This window comes from Triticum urartu, chromosome 7 (genome assembly GCF_003073215.2).
Source record: "Triticum urartu cultivar G1812 chromosome 7, Tu2.1, whole genome shotgun sequence".
Lineage (NCBI taxonomy): Eukaryota > Viridiplantae > Streptophyta > Magnoliopsida > Poales > Poaceae > Triticum > Triticum urartu.
In genome coordinates this window covers 543,417,911-543,434,524 of record NC_053028.1, presented here as the reverse complement: position 1 = coordinate 543,434,524, position 16,614 = coordinate 543,417,911, and the positions used below count along the sequence as shown (strand labels likewise).

At 47.6% G+C, this 16,614-nt stretch overlaps 2 protein-coding genes and 1 non-coding gene across 3 annotated transcripts; 2 read left to right on the top strand and 1 right to left on the bottom strand.

The window, feature by feature from the left end:
- Positions 1-841: 841 nt before the first annotated feature.
- LOC125522960 (FBD-associated F-box protein At5g60610-like) lies at positions 842-2,961 on the top strand. Its single transcript, XM_048688002.1, has 3 exons — positions 842-1,805; positions 1,946-2,089; positions 2,291-2,961. The coding sequence occupies exons 1-3, from the start codon at positions 972-974 to the stop codon at positions 2,675-2,677; spliced, it is 1,365 nt and encodes a 454-aa protein (XP_048543959.1). The 5' UTR covers positions 842-971; the 3' UTR covers positions 2,678-2,961.
- A 449-nt stretch (positions 2,962-3,410) lies between these two features.
- On the top strand, positions 3,411-3,491 carry TRNAL-AAG. Its single transcript has one exon. It is a non-coding gene; the product is annotated as a tRNA-Leu (tRNA).
- Positions 3,492-9,073: 5,582 nt separating this feature from the next.
- On the bottom strand, positions 9,074-10,214 carry LOC125522097. Its single transcript, XM_048687175.1, has 2 exons — positions 9,835-10,214; positions 9,074-9,660 (listed from the first exon to the last, which is right to left on the bottom strand). Exon 2 carries the CDS (start codon positions 9,622-9,624, stop codon positions 9,313-9,315), a length of 312 nt encoding a protein of 103 aa, XP_048543132.1. The 5' UTR covers positions 9,625-9,660; positions 9,835-10,214; the 3' UTR covers positions 9,074-9,312.
- Between the last annotated feature and the right edge of the window lie 6,400 nt (positions 10,215-16,614).

The following is a 16,614-nucleotide window of genomic DNA, read 5'->3' as shown; positions in this document are numbered from 1 at the left end:
TGACACGTCTTACATTATGGGACGGAGGGAGTCGATGTCAATAATAAGATAAAAAAATCCATTAGGTCGTAGCTAACCTTTTTTCCTTTAAAATGCAAAGAATATGAATCCCATATAACAATAGAAATCCTTTACTGTAAACTAGAGGGTTTAGATACCTGCAAAAAAAACTAAATGGTTTAAAGAAAATCATATCATGTGTTGAATAAATAAAATTTCTTAAAACGAGCTTATTCCTGGTGAGTGGGCAGGGGCCGCTTGGTGGGCCGCTAGTCACCCTGTGCGTTCGGTTTATTCGGTTTACATAGTTTGATTTATACGGTTTTTCAGTTTGTATGGTATTAATACTTCGGTAAATATGGTATGAAATTAAAATACAGTTCGGTTTCGGTATATATCAAATTATTTTGGTATGTTTTCGATATATACCATAAAAACCAAAGTTGACGCGAATTTGGAAATGCCGTAATAATAATTAGCAAATTTATGACTCAAAACACATACTATTCTACACAAATAGTATATGACTATATATATAAGTATATATGCATGCATTGATTCATCTGTTGATGGTTATGGACGTGCTTAGCATTTTAAAAATAGAAAAATGACTATGTTACAAGAAAAAAATTACGTGCTTAGTAGTGCATTTGACTCATGTAAAAAAAATAACAACTTATATGGTTGTTCATCTTAAGAAATATAAATTTATTTTTTACTTCGGTTTATTCGGTTAACCGTTCGGTTTTCCAGTATATACCATAAAAACCAAGTTCAAATCAGTATGAAAAGTTTATACCATACCGAAACCAGAAACCATAAAAACCATAAAATTGGTTTGGTTCGGTCTATTTTTAGTATGGTTTTTTGGTTCGGTTTTTAAATGCACAGAGTGAGCCTCTAGGAACCCATTTCCGGCTCGCTCCTCCGCTCCGGCCGAAATCAAACCGAAACCCTCGCCAGTCGCCACCATGGGCGACGGCGCCGCCGCCCTCCTCTCCGCCGCGGGCTACGACGGCGAGGACCGCATCAGCGCCCTCCACGAAGACCTCCTCCGCCAGATCATCTCGCGCCTCCCCGTCACAGACGCCGCCCGCACCGCCGTCCTCGCCTCCCGCTGGCGCCACCTATGGCGCTCCACCCCTCTCGTCCTCGACGACGCCCACCTCCCGGAGCCCGCGCGCGCCGCCTCCGTTGTCCGAGTCCTCGCCGACCACCCGGGCCCCTTCCGCGCCGTCCTCCTCACCGACTGCAGGCCAGCCTACCTGAACCGTGAGCTCGCCCACTGGCCGCGCCTCCTCGCCGCCAAGGGCACCCAGGAACTCGCCCTCTTTAACAAGTACTACGTCTACGCGCGCCTCCCCGCCGACATCCTCCGCTCCTCCTCGCCCCAGTGCCTCTCGCTGTCCTTATGGAGGTTCCCCGTCGCCCTCTCCCGCAGCGCCGACGCCTTTCTCCCCCACCTCCGGAAACTCGACATGACAAGTATCGGCATGGCCGAACATGACCTGGATTACTTGCTCGCTGCCAGCCCCGTTCTGCACACCCTTACGCTGGCCCGCAATTCGCCCAAGCGCGTCCATCTCCGCAGCCAAAGCCTCCGGTGTGTGCTTGTAGGGGTGTCCACCATGGAGAAGTTCGCCGTGATGGACGCGCCACTCTTGGAGCGCCTCATCATTTTGGAGCCGCCTATTGCTGGGTGCGATTGTGTGAGGATCAACATTGCTTGTGCACCCAACCTGCGAGTGCTCGGGTACCTGGAGCCAAGAGTTCACAAGCTGCAGATTGGTGACAGTGTCGTCGAGGTATGGCTACCTCTCCATCTCTCTCTCTCAACCTGTGAAATTATTCAGTATGCTTTGATCCATCAATCATGATTTTCTTGATGACTATTGAACATTTAACGTGTGGTATCTTATCTTTTTCGTGGTGCACGACATTTCAGACTGACACAATGACGAGCAGATGCGCTGTGGTTCCAGGCGTCAGGATATTGGCCTTGAAAGTGAATTTCCGTATCTTGAGCGAGGTCAAGATGCTAGCCAGCTTCCTCGGATGCTTCCCCAACATCTCAATCCTACACATTGAGGTATATATCATCCAATTCCTTCAGTCAGTCAGTCATTTCGCAATGCTATAAATACCTTTTTTTAACGGGCATTACCCCTTTCCGTTACATGAATGACGGAAATACAACATTGTTCGGCACCAGACACGATGCTATAACACTGTATATCATCCTGATCCATATATGCAACTGAATTGTTCACCCACTGGTATGAATATGCAGTCTGCCCTACATGCTCCGTCCTCAACTGCCTATCAACCCACTTGGGAGCACCATGCCAAGTTCTGGGAGGAGGTCAGTGCAGTTAGATGCTGGAAATCACGCGTCAAGAAAATGGTTTTCCACAAGTTCCGAGGGAATCAAAAAGAATTTGAATTCCTCAAGTTCATCGCCAGGGATGCGCAAGAGCTTGAGTCTTTGCTGCTTGTGCCGTTCGACGAAAAAATTACTTCAGCGGTCGAGGTGAATGAGATTATAGACAGATGCGGGTGTCCTCAGTTTCGAGCATGGGCCTCTAAAGTGTTGCTGGTGTCGCCCAAAGTGGACGGTGCTTGGAACTTGCAGAAAGCACTGGACCTTGCCATCGACGACCCTTTTCTTCGTTGCTGAACACACGGTTTAATTCGCTATATGTTCACATGATCGATCCGAGCCTTTTGGGAAACACATGTTTGTAGGTATGCATTTTCTTGAGATAGGGCACATTTCAGGTTTTCATCAAAAAAAGACCTTACATGTATGTTTCAACTTTCACCTACTCAAGGACATGGTAGGTGAAAGTTGAAACATACTTAAAGACCAGTGTTATTTATCCTGTTACCTAAAGACCAGTGTTATTTATCCTGTTACTTAAAGACCAGTGTTACGTACTAGTGATATATAACCTACAACTATGTGGCTCCGAAATCTGAATATAGTGCGCCTGCTCTGTAGCATATTCTTGGTTGCCATTTTCTTTGCTATGCTCTGGTTTTGTAGCGTGTCACCTCTGCCCGCTTCTTCGTTATCATCAGATGAGCAGACTGCACAGAGCTAGGTGGCCAGGTTATCAGGTGCTGTGCGCCATGTTAGTTTTACATGATGCTTAGTCCCTATACAAATTAGCTACTCCCTCCGTTCCAAATTACTCGTCGCAGAAATGGATGTATCTAAAACTAAAATGCATCTAGATACATCTATTCCTGTGACAAGTAATTTGGAGCAGAGGGAGTAATACCTAGTGGGATCTCAAATTAGAACGAAATTGAGAGACAGGTTCAGAAAATGTTTTAATAAGGGGTAGTTAAGAAGGATGATGGTAGAAAGCGTTCATGATCTCTGCGGGAGGATTTTTTGCCAACAAGTTGATATGGCCGAGTTGGTCTAAGGCGCCAGATTAAGGCTCTGGTCCGAAAGGGCGTGGGTTCAAATCCCACTGTCAACAGTTGATTTTTTTTCCTTCCAGGCGTATATATAAAAATATTCTGAAACTTTTTTTTTGGCGAGGTATATTCTGAAACTTTTTGATCTACTAGAGCTGTGCAATTGCCCATCCCTTTTTTTTGCAATCAATTCAGAGAGCTTTATTCAAACAAGAGCATTCCTTGGACAGTTAACCATAAGGCTTGTCACAAGGAAGCTGGGAGTCTCATCAAGGCAGCTTTCCGTTACATGCAATGTGCAAGCACGCTTTAGCACATAGATGAGCCGGAACATTCGCTGACCGATTTACATGTTGAACAACAAAAAGAGAAAAATCACGAGCTAGCTCTCCAATCTGAACTAACATAGGTGCCACAATAGATCTCGAATTGTGGCGAGAATTCCAGAGATCAACCATCTTCATGCAGTCTACTTCCATTATCACATGTGTGAAGCCTCGAAGTCTTGCAAACAACACCCCGTCACGAAGTGCATAAGCTTCAGCCAAGAGGGGATTGGTGATTCCCATGTATGGTTTACACCAAGCTCCTAACATCTTGGTTGCCGAACGAGCCACACCACCTGCACCTCCAGTGCTTGTGTCGAAGTAAATGGCGCCATCTGTAGTGATAGAAATGTGATCAAACTCAGGTGGCCGCCACCCATGCCTCGCCATGGTCATAGTAAGATTTCGAGGAAGATCTAGAATGGCGAGAGCCTCTCTCGTCAGACGCATTGATGTTGCCGGATATGTTCCTTCCTCATTGTGTTTGATTTTGTTGCGGGAGTGCCAAATGGCCCACATGATCGTAATGATCAGTGACCTGTCCTTCTCTGAGAAACGATCATGACATAATATATCCCTCGCCCAAGAGTCTGGATGGAGCCGAGGTAGATGAAGATCAAACCATGACCGAGCCTCGTGCCAGAACCTCTTCGCATGCGAACAGTACATCAACGCATGTTGGAGGTCTTCATCTCTAGCTAAGCAGATATTGCATCTGCTAATCTCACTTATATGCCGCCTCTTGAGTGTGTGCTCATCTGGACGAATGCCGCGGATAACTCTCCACCAGAACACCCTCACCTTCGGGACAACATTGAGCTTCCAAAGTGCAGACCACAACTGTTGATCATCCCGTGAAGTACCGGTATCCGTCCCTTCCTCTAGAGCTAAACGCTCTTTTCTGAGTAGTAAGAGCACGGTACGCCGTCTTGACGGTATAGTTGCCTGACTTATCGAGCGCCCAAGCGAGAAAATCTTCACCACCGCCTTGCAATGGAATATTAAGAATGGCCTGGGCATCTGGCGCAATGAAATTGTCTCGGACCACCTGCTGTCGCCATGACCAGTTATCACTATCTATCAGATCAGAGACCTTGTCGAGTGTGGTAGGCGATGGTTGCAGCAGTGGCATCATGGAGATGGTTCCCGGAATCCATCTGTCAGTCCATATAGAAGTGGATGTGCCATCTCCAATTCTTTTGATCAAACCGGCTTGGAGAGCTTCCCTGCCCGCCATAATCGCCCGCCAAGTCTTGGAAGCTGACTTGGGCAGCGTAGCATCCATGAAATCAACTTCCGGGAAGTACCGTCCTTTTAGCACCCTTGAGCACAATGTATCTGGCTGTGTGAGCAGCCTCCACCCTTGTTTGCCCAACATAGCTAGATTAAACTGGTGCATGCCCCTAAAGCCCATGCCCCCTTTGCACTTTGGCGTCGTCAATTGTTCCCATGAGACCCAATGCATTGCCTTCCTGTCAAGAGAGCTGCTCCAAAAAATTGCCATTGGGGAGGTAACACTCTTGCATACCTTCTTGGTTAGAAGAAAAGTGCTCATACTAAACGTTGGTATGGATTGCACCACTGATTTCATCAATGTTTCTCTGCCTGCACATGCCAATAAACGTTCAGACCACCCTTGCATCTTCCCTCGAGCCATGTCACCAATGTGGTCGAAAGTTTCACTTGTGATGCGCCCCACAGCAGTAGGAAGACCCAGGTACCTCTCGCTAAAGGCCTCAACCTGAATGTCCAGCATCGCCTTGATTGTTTGCCGCACCGAATCAGGGGTGTTTGTACTGAAGTAAATTGCGCTTTTGTCTCTATTAACCCTCTGTCCGGAGGCATTGCCATAAATCTCCAGAATCGTATTCAATCTGTCCGCACTTTGTCCACTTGCACTGATGAATATAAGACTGTCATCTGCAAACAATAAATGACTGACCCAAGATGATCTGAAGCTAGCTCTGATCCCCCTGTCAATATATCCCCCATCATATGACTTGATCAAAGAAGATAAGCCCTCTGCACAAATTAGAAATAAATATGGTGATACGGGATCTCCCTGCCGCAAACCTTTCGAAGGGGTGAAAAAAGGGAGAAGCTCCCCATTGACCCGAATCGAGAATCTGACAGAAGATACACACTTCATAACGAGTCTAGTAAAACTCATAGAGAAACCCAATCTCAACATGATGGCCTCCAGGTAGTGCCATTCGACTCTATCGTACGCTTTCATCATGTCAAGCTTGACCGCACAGGAATAATTCTTCCCCTTCTTCCTCCGCTTCATTGTGTGCACACTTTCGTATGCAACTAACACATTGTCGGTGATCAAGCGTCCAGGAACAAAGGCACTCTGTTCTTCACTAATAATTTCATCCATAATACTCCGCATGCGATTAGTGATTGCCTTGGCAACAATCTTATACAGAACCGGACAGAGAGCTATAGGGCGGTATTGAAGAATTGTCTGTGGATGCCGTACCTTGGGAATAAGAGTGATCGAAGTGTCGTTAAGTCCGGTAGGCATGTCACCCCCATTTAGAAAATCCAAAACTGCTCATGTCACGTCCTCCTAGATAACACTCCAGTGACGTTGATAAAAACCCGCCGTAAACCCATCAATGCCCGGGGCTTTGGAGGCCGCCATTTGGAATAGAGCCTCCCTCACCTCGGTTGCATCATATGGTTTATTCATAAGATCATTCATAGCCTGTGTTACTTTCACCGGAACAAAGTTCAACAAATTATTAACATCATAAAAACCTTGGGACTCATACAAGTTCTGGTAAAAAGCTTGCACTTCCTCCTTGTCCTCTCTTTCTGTTGCACAAACCGAGCCGTCCTGACGCCTGAGATCGACAATTCTATTTATGCGTTTTCTCACTGCTGCTTGTGCTTGAAAGTAGGAAGTATTATGATCTCCTTCGCGTAACCAACGGACACGCGAGTGTTGTTTCATCCATATCTCTTCCTGATGCATAGCCTCCCGGAGTTTTGTGACCGTACGTTTCTCTTCATCTGTCGGGCCACGTCCAACAGACTCACTCCAGAGCTTATTCAACTTTTTCTGAAGCTGTCTCACCGTACATGTGAGGCACCCGAACTCCTTTGCTCCCCATGGACCAAGAGTGCGCCTGAGAAGATCAAGCGAATCTGATATACCTTGCAGTCTCGGGGCGCGAGCATGACCACGCCATGTTTCTGACACAAGCTGATCATAATCCATGTGTGTTTGCCAAACATTTTCATATCTAAACTGCTATGTATGCTGAGATCTACCCGGCAGAGAAGCTTGCACATCCGCTACAACAAAACAGTGATCCGATTCACATGCCGCAAGATGCTTCACTCGGATATACTCATAATGTTGCCGAAACTCCTCATTTGCAAAGGCTCTATCCAGCCTTGCTTTGACATTGGACAGGCCTGCTTGCCTGTTATCCCATGTGTACGCACAGCCTGACAAGCCAAGGTCTTGTAACATACAGTCATCTATAACCTCCCGAAAAGCTCGCATCTGCCCCTCCGGCCTGGGTGTTCTACTGAAGTGTTCTGATGCGAAAAGCGTCTCGTTGAAGTCCCCCATGCACAGCCACGCCGAGTGTGGAATACCGAATAAGGTGCGCAGAAAGCGCCAACTATGATGTCGGTTTTCCACTCTAGGAGCGCCATAAAATCCTGTGAATCGCCACTCCAGAGAGTTTTGATTCAAATCCTTCACCATCACGTCAATATGACTGGTACTAAAATTCTTCAGCTCAACTGAAATATACTTTGTCCAGAACAGACCAATACCTCCGCCCAACCCTTCACTGTCGACTGCATAGCAGCCACTAAAACCAAGTCCATATTTCAGAAATTCAACACGCTTGCCTCTAATCTTTGTCTCCATGACGAAGAGAAGAGAGGGTCCTTATTGCTTCACTAAACTGCGAAGCTCTCGAACTTCCTCGGGGTTCCCAAGCCCCCGGCAGTTCCAACTCATGCATCTCATTGGGACGAGCAGGACCGCGCCGCGGTCTCTGCCGAATTTTCAGGTGTAGGCTTCTTCTTCTTTGGCTCACGTGCAAACTCTCTCCCCTCCCCCTCCTTGTCGTCCAGCTTACCATCAGATATGATTGGGTCTTCTGAATTCTTGTTGTGTTCGCCCTGGCCCGAAGTAAGGAGGAGCTGCTGTTTTGGTTTGTATACTGGATTCGGCCCCTCCTTCCTCTTATACTGCTGCCTGTTCTTCACAGGTGAAGTTACCTCTACCCCTGCATCTTCCTTAGAGCAAGAATTCCTAGTATTGTTCTTGCTGCTCTGCTCTGAATTCTGGCTCCGGGAAGAGTTGTCACTAGTGGCTGGTTTTTTGGACTCGTCAGCAGCCCTCAGCTTGGCCCCGAACGGCAAGTCGCCGTTTGCGTCTCGGGTCCCCGGTGTAGGGCAGTGCAGCTCCGAGTGTCCAAGGCGGCCGCAGGAGAAGCAAAAGTAAGGGATTTGCTCATACTGAATATCATAGGGATCAACCCTCTTCCTCCTGGCCGAGTCAATTAATATCCATCTTCTCAGAGGCTTGTCCACTTCAATGGTAACCCTACCCGCAGATAGCCCCCGATGTGATCAAACTTTGCTAGCTGCGCCTTGGGGTCAATCTGTCTAGCAATAGGTCCAGCCCATGCATCATCACGAAGATTGTATGGGAGGTTTAAAACCCTAGCCCACACTTGGAGCTTGTCAAATTTCAATTCATCCGGCCTCATACAATCTTCAAACTCCGCTAGAATCACAACGTTTTTGTTCAGGTGCCACGGTGATCCACTCCAAACTCGATCTCTATCTCGTTGATTCTCAAACTCAGCCACAAACATGTTAGGACCAGCAGAGCGGAACTGTAGTCCCCTTGGATTGCCCCAAGCCGGGCGAAGGGCGTTGGTGATCGTCTGGATATGGTACAGATTACGGTGCAAGATCTTGCCTGCCAGCAACCACTTCGCCGGGCCTCCTTCCACACGATCATCCAGAACCAGAGGCGTGGCTTCTTCTTCAGAGATATCCAACTTCCCCAGCGCCTCTTCCAGATGTGTTCTTGCTGACCGAGGGGAGCCCTTCCCCCCATCCTTCTGGTTGGCGTCAACAGGCTGAGATGATGCCATCGCGCCCGATCCAAGCCCCGCACGCCTCGCCGACGAGATCAGCGAGCGCCGTCGTGTTCCACGTCGAAACCCTAATCGCCGCCGCCAGAGGGAGGGGTCCTTAGTTTCGGGGAAAAAATCGTTCATCTTACCACCTCGTCCCCCACCCCTAGAAAGACTAACCTTGCAATTGCCCATCCCTGAACCGGCAGTTATGTACACTTTGTTATATATACAGGTGGCCGGTTCCCATCGGGTACGGAATCGATCAACATTCATAATCGTCGACTGTAGAACCAGATGAAGTTCCCCGTCGACGCAAATAGAGGATCCAAAACGAAGGAGAGAAAAAAAAAACTTTTCCCTTTCCATGCACTGCACACCACCCATCCAACGAAGCAAAACAGAAACAAGAATGTGCGGACGGGTGGGCGCGCGCGTCACGCGCCGGGGCTGGTCTTCTTGCCCATCTCGTGGAGGCCGGCGCCGGCGCGGTGGAGCCTGCACCGGAACGACCCGGCGTGCGTCGTCGGCGAGCAGAGGCACGCCCGGGGGCTCGCCAGCAGGTGCGCGTGCTTCGGCGCCTGCGACGCCGCCTTGGGCGTGGTCACCATCACCGCCGGCGCCTCCCCGCCGCCCTTGCCCGCGCCGGCGTGGGCCACGTGGAGGTTGGGGTGGTGCTTCTTCAACGGCACCGCGATCTTCTTCGCCGCCGCCGGCACCTGCAGCTGCTCCTCCATGCTGCCCCCCATCGACCGAGCCACGACGACGGCAATCTCGATCGACCTCTACCATTCCAACGAACGTTTGATCAGAACCAAGAACCGGTGAAACAACGAACATCGTACTAGAAATGTTAACAAAATTACTGCCATCGTCTACCCAGAAACCTCTCATACAAACCCCACGAAAAAATCTGAACACAAGAAAGACGTACGTGGAGAATGAATCATGCGAGTTACCTTTGCCGAAATGGAAGACTAATGTGCAGTAAATTGTGGATCCTTGTATCAGCCTAAGTTAAATTACTCTACGGGTTGTAGTGGTGAGCAGTGACAAAGCGGGGAGGGAGGTAAAAAAAGGGGGTGCTTTATCCATGCACTGGTCTATTTAAAGCCACGCAACGGCCACACCGAGCTATTTTTACCGCCTATCCCGAATTCGTTGGCGCCACTCATGGATCGGATATATCCATATCCATGCAGATTCAAAATGGACAGAGCACAGTCCAATATAAGGAGTCAAGGGGTCGCTATTTTTAGAGTGATTTTGCGACATTTGTGTGGGTCATCCAAGTGTAGATTACTCCATAAGTTTTGTCTTCTATGTCTTCTACCTATGGTACATTCTACCTGATTGTTCTGCTTTTTTGGAAATCTGCATCCATACACATATACTAGAAGCGCCTTTGTTGCAGTGTTTTCTAATGATGCCATAAGTTTTTATTATATATCTCCAATTTGTTTTGATTGTTAGCATAATTTCACCTGCAAAGAAAGCATAATAATTCACATAAAAACTAGTAGCAAATTATAAATAAAACTGATTGCCTTTCCACAACTCTCCCTCCAAAGGTAGGCCCACCACTGGAAGCAACCCTAACTTTCCATTTCTAAGGAGTTCAGATGTTGAACGATACATTTATCACAAATTGCTCAAATGCGTCCTATTGGGATTTTCTCAAGCCACGGCCGGTTTTCAGCAATATGTCTTTTTTGTTATGTGCACTGTTTGAGGGAAATTTGTATTTAGTTTGTATAGAGTTCATATGATGTTATTTGACCATCAAACTTTACAAGCGCCTAAGATATCAGTTCATAATCAATGCCATGAAGTTTCACTTTTTTTGCTATTTGTTATAAATTTACTGTTCGTCATGGGTACTTGGATGTAGGCACAACTTTTCCTTTGGTTAATTTGCGGCCATCAGCCGACGGCCGAATTAGTTTGGACGGGGGTTGAAGATGGAGACTGACGCTTTGATTGAAAACCAACGGTTGGTCAGAATGGATTCTTTTTAATCTTCGAAATGTGCTGGGCGGCTGGGAGCGGCCCTTCCTATATCCAAGAGCCAAGCCTACAATTTTACACGATATGTTTCATCAATTTCCAGTCTGTTGAGTTCACACCGACGTGAGCTCACACTCACATGTCACATCCATCCAAGGAGCAGCAGCCAACGGACGAAACGGTCTTTCTCCCGGCCCTGGAAATGTGGCGTCCGGTGAAACACAACCTTTCAGCTTGGCGCCTCATCTTAAACGTGGCGGATCGATCATCATCTCGGATTCGGATAGCTCGGCGCTTCTCGGCCATCGGATGACCACACATTCACGACTTCACGTACGTTGATGATTTCTATGCCTATAAGCTGGTACCCCTGCATGCCACTGCGAGTTTAATATACCTTGCAGACAGCGAGAGGGACGCGCCACTTTCTCCCGATCTCTCTCTTTTTTTTTCTCTTTCTTTCTAAGACTCACTCCTAATGCAACCATCAACGCTATTACTGCACTGTGGCACACAAGGACGTCCGCTCTCCTGCCTCCATCACGGGATTTCTTCATCCGTTCGTTACTAGGTGCACTGCAGGCCGAACAGACGTTCGAGCTAGCGAGATAACGAGTTTAGCAAGCCGGGCTAACTTGTTCAGGAGCACTGTAGCTTGCAGGGATGCAAAGCGGCGCCCCATCCACCCTGCTTCGTATTCAATACTATTAGAGAAATTATTTTTATTTGGGTCATGGTGCAGTTAGTTTAATTTGTGTATCCGACTAGTGCCGAAGTAGAGCGAAGCAGGGCCTAAGCATCAGGACCAGTCGGGCAATCATCTTGCTTGGTCTTTGGGAGCCGTGGAAGCATGGAATGCACAGTGGTCTTTGAGACTACCCATAGTGGGAGTAACATCACTAGTAACATCACACTTTTCAAGATAATTTTACTTATGTGGCATATATTTAATGATGAGAAAGGTGACGGTGGTAACTTAGCTAGTTACTGTAACATCACAGATACCAAAATAATATGAGTCTATAGGCTAATAAATGAACCATAACATGACAACACATATATGTTACTACCCACTGTGAAGGTAGTAATATAGCCTAGTAAAATGTGATGTTACTAGTCTAAGTTACTCCCCATTATGACTAGTCTGATGGTGCTATACTGGAGATTGCCAAGGCCATGCGTCGTGTGGAGCAGGAAGGACGCGCCTGGTGGAATGCAGGGCTCATGAAGGGCGGTGTAGAGGGCTTCTTTGGTAGGTTGAGTACGTGGAATAGGCGTGAGTAGTCGTCTGTATGAGTTGAAGTGTGAGTATGGAGTCGACTAACAGTGGAGGTGTAGCATGTAATTTGTAATTGCCACATCGGTGGAGGGTTCTCTATGCCCTTTTCCCTCTCTTTATAAAATGACACACATGCTATATGCATATTCGAGACAAAGAAAGTTTAATTTGTGCATTGGCTTGCCACTGTTGCATCCGTAGTAACTCGGTTAGGCTTGCTACATGCACCACAGGGCCAGTATGACGCACTGACAATGTGGAAGATTGAGTTAGCGATGACAGATGGTGTCAGCGAGTGACGCCACCCTCCCCGGGAAGCCATGGGAGGGTGAATCGACAGCAGAAGATGCCCGCATCGACGTCCTGCGGCGCGACCATGGCGGTGGTCGGTCGCATGGCTAGAGGCAGGCGTGGGGCTGCACCGACATGTAGTAGGTCCAGTAACGGTTCAACAGGGTTGAGTCGTGCCAGATCGTGGTGGTACGGGGTAGAAGGTGGTAACAGACAATGTCGACACGAGCTATGGATGGCGGCGGAAGGGGTCACATCCTGAAATGTCCATGACACCAAAAATTTGATAGATGGAGGAAGCGCTATATTGCCCCCCCAACCTCCAAATATAGAGGCCTAGGGTGATTTTTGGAGTGCCCTCCAAAAAATTGATGATGGGTCGCGGGATAGCAAATCTACTAGACCGGCTTTTTGGCCAAATCAATGCAGGGACGGTTGTTATGGTGATTGGACCAGTATGACGATTATGCTAGAGTTGCTCTTATAATACTTCATCTATTCATTACTTTCATCTTCTCATTACTCCCTCGGTCCTAAAACACAGTGCGTACTAGATTTTCTTAAAAAAAATCTTATAAACTCTGAACAAGTTTATAGAAGTTTTTATCAGCATCTAGAATACCAAATCAAAATTATCAGATTTATCATAGAATATATTTTCATCTGGTATATATATATATATATATATATTCAATAGTGTAATTGTATTTCTCCTAAAAAGGTAGTGTAATTATTGCGAGCAAACAACAAAAGAAAAACTTCATTGCGAGCACAGAGACGCCGATCAACATCAACTACCGCCGGTACCCTGCACTCCGCGCCAAGCGCCTGCCGGAAAGCAGGCCCGGACGGCCAACCCAATTAATCTGGTGTCGCCTGTCTGAAGCAATGTTTTAAAATAGCGGGCTATAGTATTTAGCAGTGATTCTTAAAAATAGTTACAGCTGTGCTATAGCGGAGCTATAGCAGCAAATTGTACATGAAATCATTTAGCGGCAACACTTTCAAACGGCTATAGCAGAACTATAGCTGGCTATTTAAAACTATGGTCTGAAGTGGTGAAAAAAAGCAGGAATCACGACGGTCGATGGAGTAGCATTTTTTGAGGGGTGATAACGAGTTTAGCAAGCCGGACTAACTTGTTAAGGAGTACGTACTTGTTAGGCTTGCCACGTGCACTGCAGGCCCAATAGGACATCACCACCGTCGACGACCTCCGTGATACCGCCGGTAACACTTCACCCAGCTGTGTCCTTCCTCCCAAGGTCACCAGTATAGCCTAGTCGACATACAACAGCCGCGCTCATGCCAAGGCCAGAGACAACGCCGACCACCATAGCACCCAAAGCCACCACGACCCTGTATCTTGAGCTAGGCGATAAGATCTGTTGCCCCCTGTCAACCAAGAGCTCGCTGGATCTGGATTGCAACATGCAATCTGAACCCCAACACATGTACTGTCATGGGCAAAGGGAGGATGGGAAAAGAGGAGTACCCAGGAGTTAGGGTTCAAAACATATGCATGCATACGTATATCTTCATGCATGCAGACACTGTATCACCCTGATCATCTTGACATGGGATGCGAGTGTCGAGATGCAGGAAGAGGGTCTCCCAGCCCTCTACACCCTTAGATTCACACACATATAATCGTATTGCAGAAGATGCAGGGGAACCCACAGTGCCGCGTCAGCCCTTCTTCTCCATAAAACGGAGTATATATCAAGCCAATACCTTCAACAAATGAATGATGTAGATACATGGACGTTAGAGCATCTCCAACTGCCGCGTCAAAAAACGCGCGCACAGGGTAAATTGGCTTTATAGCGCGCGCGGGACGTTTTCGCGTGCTCCAACAATGGCGCGAAACTAGCGCGCGCGGGAAACGATTGCGCGCGCGCGGGAAAAGGCGGCCGCTCGTGCGTTATATTTAGCGCGCTGCGTCCGGCGCGCCTATAAATTGTAGCGCCTCCGCCGCTCTCTCCATCGCTTTTTGCCTCTCTCTCCGTCTCTCCATCGCCCCCTGCCGCGCTCTGCCGCCGACACGCCACCACCGCGCCACGATGCCGCCTCGGCGCTGGGGAGGTACGGGCTACCGCGGCGTCCGCGTGCGTCCGTCCGGCACCTACTCCGCCGAGATTCGGTCGGGCGGCGGCATGCGGCTCCGTCTCAGAACTTTCGACACCGTCCAGGAGGGCGCCCGCGCGTACGACGCTGCGGCGTGGCGCCTCCTACGGTCCCGTCAGGACATGAACTTCGCCGACGTGGCGACGCGGGAGCACGCACAGGAGTTGGCGCCTTTTCCGCGGCTTCTCACTGACGATGATGATCGCAAGCACCGGAGGCGGGAGCATCGTCTCAGGCTGGCCGAGATGGACGAGCAAGCCATGGCGCTGTGGAGTCATCGCTTCCCGGAAGACACCAACGAGGAACAGTTCTTCGCCCAGAGGAGGGCAAGGAGGGCGAAGAGGAGAGAGGAGCGAGCCGACTATCGTGAGGACAAGCGAACGCGGAAGCCGGTCGCTAAATACAATCAAGCGCTAGGAGATGCGTCCTCTTGGAACTCCGGCGACGAGCGGTTCCTTGACGCCTACGCTCCGACGTCGGAGGAGGACATCACTGAGACAGAGTCCGAGTCGGACAAATAGTAGTAGGAGAACTATCTACGAAACCAAATATGTAGCAGGAGAACTACCTACGAAACCAAATATGTAGTAGAAAAAACTGAAATATAGCGCGCCTGCTGGAGCGGCGTGGGCGCGTTTAATTTGCGGCGACCGCTGGAGCCAGCGCGCTGCGTGCAAAAACTGGCTAACCTGACGTTGTATCGTGACTTTTAGCGCGCGGCGCGTTGCGCGGCTGTTGGAAATGCTCTTAGTTCATCAAATAACACTAAATCTACTACAATCTGTACATAGTCTATTACAACCCAAATATGCCTACTATTACAATATTTACAGTCTATTACAGTCAAAGACAACTCTTTGCTGAGTAGGGCTCTTCGGCTTCGAACTTTAAATTTCATGGACTTGGAGCTTCTGTAAAAAAGTGAACACATATGCTACCAGCATTAGAGTAGCTATTATTCCCGAAGTAGATTTGCAAACCTCCAGGTTTAGTGTACAGACTATCGAAAAATTATATATTTTTATTTTAACGACGTGCTTCCATATTAATCTCACCATATTTGATTCAGCGGCTGTTTAGTTCTAGGATTAACAATGCCATACTTCACCGCATATATATGGCCAAACTTGCATAAGAGTAGTTCAATAAAATTGAAGACAAATCTCGCCACACTAAAGTGATGTGGGTCGTTAGTGTAGCAAAAATGCATATTGCATGAGGTATGTCTTAAACAAGAGACCCACTTAAATTGGCCAAACTTTAGTCTCAACCAACAATCCCTTAATTACTATTTATAGACTTTTTTTATTGTTCAGAAAAAACCGCATGACCAGCATGTTCCCCTTAATTTTGTGGAACAGTTTTGATAAGTCTCAGTCGACATAACTGGTTAATTATGTCTCAGTCGACGACGCTATATTCGTTTGATCTTTTATTTTTAGGTTTTTCGTATTTTCGTATATACTCCCTTTGTTCCCAAATATAAATATTTCTAGAGATTTCAACAAGTGACTACATATGAAGCAAAATGAATGAATCTATGCTTTAAAATATGTCTACATACATCCGTATGTTGTTGCCCATTTGAAATGTCTAAAAAGACATATTTAGAAACAGATGGAGTACTATACTATGTCTCAGTATAAACGAATGGAGTACTATTCTCACTTGACTGACACTTGGTTAAGTCTCAGTCGACTGAGACCTAGCCACACCCTTTGTGGAACGCAGGAAAGGCACCTAATAAATAAAAACAATTGTGTGTTGGAGATTGCCGCAGCTGTAATCTAGCCAAATCACTCATTTTCACAAGAAAAAAGGGCTCATCGCCGAGGAAAACAAATAAGATAAGGTCGACACCACACCGGCCCCTGTCTCCGTCCAGGTGTCCATGACCACTGGATTTGGTGGCCACGGTACAAATTATTAACTCTTGGGAACGTGTGTGGTTCCCGCGTCTTAAATTCCGATTTTTTTTTTTAAATCTGATATTTCTTTCGACACAAGGGCAGCATCTCGTGTGGGTATATATAAG